Source organism: Lottia gigantea (genome assembly GCF_000327385.1).
Source record: "Lottia gigantea unplaced genomic scaffold LOTGIsca_47, whole genome shotgun sequence".
Classification (NCBI taxonomy): Eukaryota; Metazoa; Mollusca; class Gastropoda; family Lottiidae; genus Lottia; species Lottia gigantea.
The window spans coordinates 1,066,761-1,073,385 of record NW_008709640.1 but is presented as its reverse complement, the minus strand read 5'-3'; the positions used below and the strand labels follow the sequence as shown (position 1 = coordinate 1,073,385).

The window sequence follows — 6,625 nt, the reverse complement described above, 5'->3', positions numbered from 1 at the left end:
TCTCTGGCTTAGATGAGATTTGTGGAGACCAATGATTTTGATTGACTCACATGCAAACCTTATTACCGATCAGAAAATCAAATGACATTGTGATATGTCATAAAAATATGCCACTCGCCAATATCTATCTTCTCTTGTCGCCTTGTGTTCTTTCTTACAAAACTCATTATCATTTATTGAATGCGGGCATTTTGGTAAATAAGATTAATCATCGGGATGGAATCACTAGAAGCTATAGCCAATCTGTGAATCACCTCTTAATTAATATAATTTTCAGCGAGCCTGATACACATATCAATCGTCTAATACTCAAATGGTGTACTTCGTTGGCAATCTATCTGCTAAAATGGTCGGCAATAATTATTTTAGCTAATCATGTGTAATACCAATATTGGCTAAACATGACTATAGATAACGGGTTTTATGTGAGAAGGTGACAAGGAGGTATGATTATATCAATCAAACTCGGCTATTTGGCCTTGAAACAAACGTGACCAATAGCATAATGTTTTATATTTTGATTAAGTGGTATACTGAGGTACATGTTAATGCCAAGGGATCTGCATGGCGCCGTATATATCAGAGACAAGTGGTTAAGCCACTGGATTCAATATTCCAAACTGTTAGTTTTCACCTAAACGAGCCCTTCTAGTAAAAAATGTCTGAAATATTCTTTCTTTAATGATAAAAAGATTGGTTTACAACGGAAACAAATATCTTCACTAGTATGAGGTTTAAAGGTGGGTTCCTTTATTATCATTTATGAAAATGCTAATACTTATATGAAAAGAAAGTAAAGGTTCTCTAATGACTTGGAAAAATACCAGTTTGTCTCATATGTCCATAATTAATTCATAATTGGCTAAATTAGAAGAAAATTATATGCAATATGCATAATAATATGATTAGGAATACATGATAATTCATTAGAAACATTGATTAATCAAATGGTTTGCTTAATTTGACACTAAAAAATAAGGAAACCCATCTTTAATAAGAAAAAATTATCTTTCTCTGATAACGGATCGGTGATCCCCACCCGACCAGTTTTAAATGGATAAAGGGTTTAGGGGCATACGTTTTATTTCCGGTTTACAACTGAAACTAATCTCTTAGCTTTCAAATTGACAGTGGCATTAGGTTCAATTAGGAAAACAGTAGTATCCTTATCCCTTTATGTTATCTTACGTTCTCTCACGTGAGCCTACCATAGATTACAGTTTATCCCATTAAAAAAATGAAGCAGTTTAACGAAACTCGAGTGAAAATCACAGAAAATATAAATTGAAATCTATTTTCAAAATGGTCATTTCACATTCTCGACCCATTCATGGTCACATTATTTCTTTTGAGGAAACCTTCTATGGGCATTTTATTGTTCAAATAGTTCTGCTTGACCAATGTTTTGTCATTAAAGCCGTTTCTTTGAATCAAACAACAAAACCAATCTACAATATTGGAAATTAGAATAGAACTGAAGATCTAACCCTGAGCATGATAAGATTTCTATAATGATAGCTTGAAGTGACAATCCCAGATTGATATTGAATGCTACTTACCACTATACTTATTGCCGACTTTTTCTTTAAGTACTTCTTCCGTCTTGTGAACTGTTGGCACATACATATAGAAATCGTGATCGAGATTATATTTCTTACAATAGGCAACGAAGGCAGCGGCTCCAAGAAAACAGAACCGTGGGGCAATATCTTCCATTGAGTTACCATCATAAATAATCTTAATACGTTTCCATTGAAAATGTTTGATAATTTCTAGTATTGTTATTGATAGGGAATTAAAAGTTACACCAACTCGAGTTAAAGCTGGGTATTCCGAATCGGGCTCGGTTTTGTTGGCACCAAAATCATGAGCAAACCCTCCTGGTGAAATGACAGGAATGTTCCAATAGGGAGAGTAACGTGCTACTGGGGCTAAGCTATAATCACACACAGGACCCAAAAATACATCGACGTCATTGTTCATATGAAACTGAAACGCTGCTATGGGTGCATCTTTTGACGAACAACCTGAATCAGCAAATAACGTTTGTATTTCTATAGATGGTAATATTGAGTTATTTTTAATATATTCTAAAGTATAGGATAAGGCCGGTTTGATATGTTTGATAGAAAACATCCGTGAATCGTCCTGGGGAATAATTACGGCGATATTCAGTTTATCTTTAATTAGACCTGACACAGACAATTCTGACAATACATTCATCAACAATACACAAATCAAAATCTCCATTTTAAGACAACACAAACACTTGGATCGTAACACAAGCTTGAAGTTGAAATGAGGAAATTTTCACGATTTTAAAACCGTCGCTAGTAACTCATTGATCATTTATTCTTATCCACTCAAATCAATTTAAAAAAAATTCACAACAAAAACCAAGAAACAAAGCTAAATTGTCTATTAATAACAGCTGTGGGCCATACTGCCAATTATTTTTTCTTGAAATATTAATATACTTGGATCCTTTAATGTATCAGCTTATTATCTGCCACATTTATTTTCGTTGGAAGAAATTAATCTCGTAGCAATATCTTTCTGATAAAAAAAATCACATAAAAATTCTCCTTAAATATATTGACGACAACTCAACACTTAATCGTACTCCTACTGTAATAATCCTAATCCAAAATATTTTTCACTTATAACTTCACGCAATTCATATACATAAATTCTCATGAATGTGACTAACAACGCCAACGTGTATAAAACTTTTCGCTCTTCCCTTCAACGGAAACTTGTTACTGGACAAGAACCAGAAGTTTCGCCGTATCGGTACAGATGCTGGTGACAGTCTAACATACACTGTAAGTGCTTTAACTCTGATAATTTAACAGACAGCTACTTCTTCCAATATCGATTAGTACCCAGTCTATGTGTGATTGTTATTTTTCATCTGTGGCATTTCAATAGGACCTCCTTATTAATTACCGGTTACGTTTTTATTACAGGGAATTTCGAGTGTTAATTAAATCTAAATTCTGATGATTACATAGAAGATACCACTCATTAGATAAACGATCATCCAATTAAGACTCTAGAAAGAACACTTACCATATAAATTTAAAAATACGATCATTAAAATGGAATTACACTTATCTGAGACCTTTAAGGTGCCTTGTCAAGACATAGTTTACTTATTTACATTTCAATCGTGGAATTCGCAAAGAACCCGACGCTACATTTAGTGCTTTCCAACTATGTTTGGCTACAATCTAATTTTCGTCAAATAGGTTTACAACATGAGAATCGTATTATGATTTACAACAAGGGTACCAAACTACAACGTTTCATTTTTCGAATTATATGATTAACAAGATCGTGAGCTTGCTTTTCTGTTTTGAAAACAGACCGTTTTGTATAATAAAAAGACGGAAAATAATTGGTACTATCTTTAAACATTGAGACAGAAGTTTCTCTAACATCAAATTAACGCTGGGGGCAGATGATCGTATTTTTTATCGTCCTGTCACTTCGATTGAAATCGTCTGCAAACACAGGGGGCCACAAGTAGCGAATATTTTAGAGCGCATATCACTCGACGGAATTTTGCCGTCAATCATGTGATTGGTATAGACAATGGCAGAGGTAGCCATTCTGAACGTCACATGATATCCACATCAGTTCCGATTGGTTTATATCGGGTAGACGAGCGAATTTAATCGGCCGACAATATTAAACATTTTAGATGCCGGCGATTCGTACGGATGTAAAGCAATTTTAAAATTTGCCATGATCGGGCGATAAAATTAAGCTAGTCATAAAACTGAACAAAACTTTCTAGCTCATACAAGATCGTCTTAATAAGATTTAAAATACATTGGCGTATAATAGTATAAACATAGCTTTTTGTAAAAGAAAATAAGTTTTTATGATAGAGATTGGTAATCTAAAACCCTTAAAACGTAGGAATAAATTACGTGCTGTGAATAATAATCATTGCATTTTACATATTAGAAATCTTATCAATATAGAGACACCAGAGCTTGGTAATCTCACGACCTTCTGAACAATCTGAAAGATTGGTTGTAATTACAAAGATATGTCGTGCTTTAAAACACAACCTATTTGCATAAGGCGACTAAAAACTAAGAATAATTCTTGTTCCCAACAACTATTCACGTATTTTTACAATCTAAGACATAAAAATGGAATTGTGTAACATGAAATCTTGCTAGAGTTGGAAAAACTGTCCCTGTGTAGGAACCTTTCTAAAATGGTATTATGTGACAATTTCGCTCATTTTTTTCTCTTGATCAAATTCATCTGTTTGAACTATTATAATATTTAAACAAATAAGAAGGTTTTTATGTTTAGCTCTAATAGATTATGGTATACCACGGACGATAAAGGGCGATGACAAAGAACATAATCACTCGGATGTGGGCGTATGAATCAGAAAATCGTTTTGTTACGAGATAATTGCAATATCTGATGACAGCTCAGTAGACAGTAACCTAACTAGACCTTTCAATTCCCTGGTGTGTTATACCATGATTAAGTTGGAATCTTCACAATGCAATATTATACGATATTGAATATACAAGACCTTCAGTAATTAGATGTCTGAAGTGTCATTGGTCGCCTGTCTCCAATTAGACGGTGACAGAGACTGTTTCTTGTGAAAGAATAATCCATATAATAGTAACTATTTTATATTAAAAATAATAATAAAGTATCTTGAAACAGAATGGATTAATAACACGCAAGGAAAACAATCAAGCGTTATTCCAATCCAGTATCGCTCATAGATCGGACTCAATATTAATTTGGTGTCACAATACTGATATTTGACAAAATTCCATGTCCTGCTTCTTTTCCTGAATGAAACATATCTGTTTATGACATCTTTATTAACAATAAAATAACAATGCCGTGTAATAAAATACATTCTCGTGACATGTTACATCGTGTGCATTGCTGTTTTGGCAATCCAAGTTAATAATTCAGATATTAGAACTTGCCGACCCAGATTACAGTTTTACTTTCGAAATACAATGTAATTTACGAAACCTTTTCCTCTTCATGTATTGTCCTTGTCCACCCGTAAGAGTTTCTAAAAGAAACGGTTCAGAAACAATATTGGTGACAGTGGTTCTGTGTCGATTTGAATTGGAAAACGGGTCATATAGTGCAGTTTGTCAGTTAATTAATGGATTTTTTCAAGTTTTTAATGTTATAATTTCGATTATTGTTTTTTTCAAAGTTGATTCTAAAATCGGATTCTGGCAAATAATTTTTAAAACGTCATACACATGTATAAATGAAATAAAATGGGTACTTTCTATTTTTAATTGTCGCGGACTAGTGGACTCGTGTCTAGTTTATATTGAAATAGATACCCTCTATTGACATGCTTTACATGAATTGCATCTGCAGGTTTTATACTCCATCGTTTGAAATACTGATCTGGGTAATGCGGGTAAAGATACCGATATATGAACGTTCTGACCCAGAGTTAGTAGTAGTCCATAACGATGAAATATAGTTTTACTTTCGTAATCAAATGTAATTTACAAAAGCTTTTCTTTTCTGTGCGATTTTTTATACTAGAAATGTCTAAAAAAGAAATTACTTTTTATCTAGATTATTTGTCAATGACAAATCATTTAGAAATAAAACAAGAAAAAACCGCAAGAGTTTCCAATAGAAACGGTGCAGTAACAATATTAGTAACAATGATTTTGCGTCGATTTGAATTGAAAACAGGCCGTGTAGTGCAATTTGTCAGTTAATTAATAGATTTGCTCAAGTTCTGAATGTAAGTATTTCGATTATTGAGTATTTGTAAAAGTTGACTTTAAAATCGGGTTCTGGCAATGTCAAAACATTATTCAGGTTTATAAATGGTATACAATGGATATTGATTGCTATTCAATGAAGAAAGAAAGTGAAAGATCACTTTCATTTCTATAAATTTCTGGTGCCCAATATCAAATTTTTAATCAACGAGTTCTTAAAAACCTGATGCTGTTTGCCCCTCTTGATAATTCTGTGGCCAACCTCAGTCCAACCACCTAATAATTCGCAGAAACTTCACTCGATATGCCTTTCTTAAATCCAATTGCTTGAGTCTTAATGATTTCTACAAAAACGTTCTCATAATAGGAACGGTTTAATGAACAGGATGTAGTAATTAGACGTCGAGTGTATTTTGATGAATCAATATGTGTTGAATACTTCTAATTTCATCCATTTGAATGAATCAATTTAGACTCTCAGCTAACAAACTTGTTACCAAACCAAAACAAAGAGCTGTTCTTAATTATAGTCGTTCGACATCCACCTATGCGGGCACTGCTATCACAACCATGTACAGTGGTTGGTCAATAGATAGAGTAACTATTAGGACCACCTTTCATAAGCATCATTCTTGTGGTTTTTACATGAAAATTGCTATGTAATTATGTCCTTATGGTATCAAGTCATAATTACCAAAATTTTACGGAAAGAGAGGATCGATATTAGGAGCAAAGTTAATGACATTAACCGAGATATGCAGTTTAATCTTATGAATTGAAGATATTCACTTTTCATGAAATCTATTTTCAGTAGACGGCAAGGATTGGGATAAAAGAGAAAATAACAAAAGTCTAAAATATCTTTC

General features: G+C 33.1%; 1 protein-coding gene across 1 annotated transcript in view; it reads right to left on the bottom strand.

Moving 5' to 3' along the window:
• The window catches only part of LOTGIDRAFT_206798 (hypothetical protein), a gene marked incomplete at its 5' end in the record, with an annotated part of 26,097 nt that extends 24,114 nt beyond the window's left edge, over positions 1 to 1,983 (bottom strand). The window contains one exon of the mRNA XM_009061308.1: positions 1,659 to 1,983. Within this exon, the coding sequence (XP_009059556.1) occupies positions 1,659 to 1,983 (325 nt within the window). The remainder of the gene's footprint in view (positions 1 to 1,658) is intronic.
• Between the last annotated feature and the right edge of the window lie 4,642 nt (positions 1,984 to 6,625).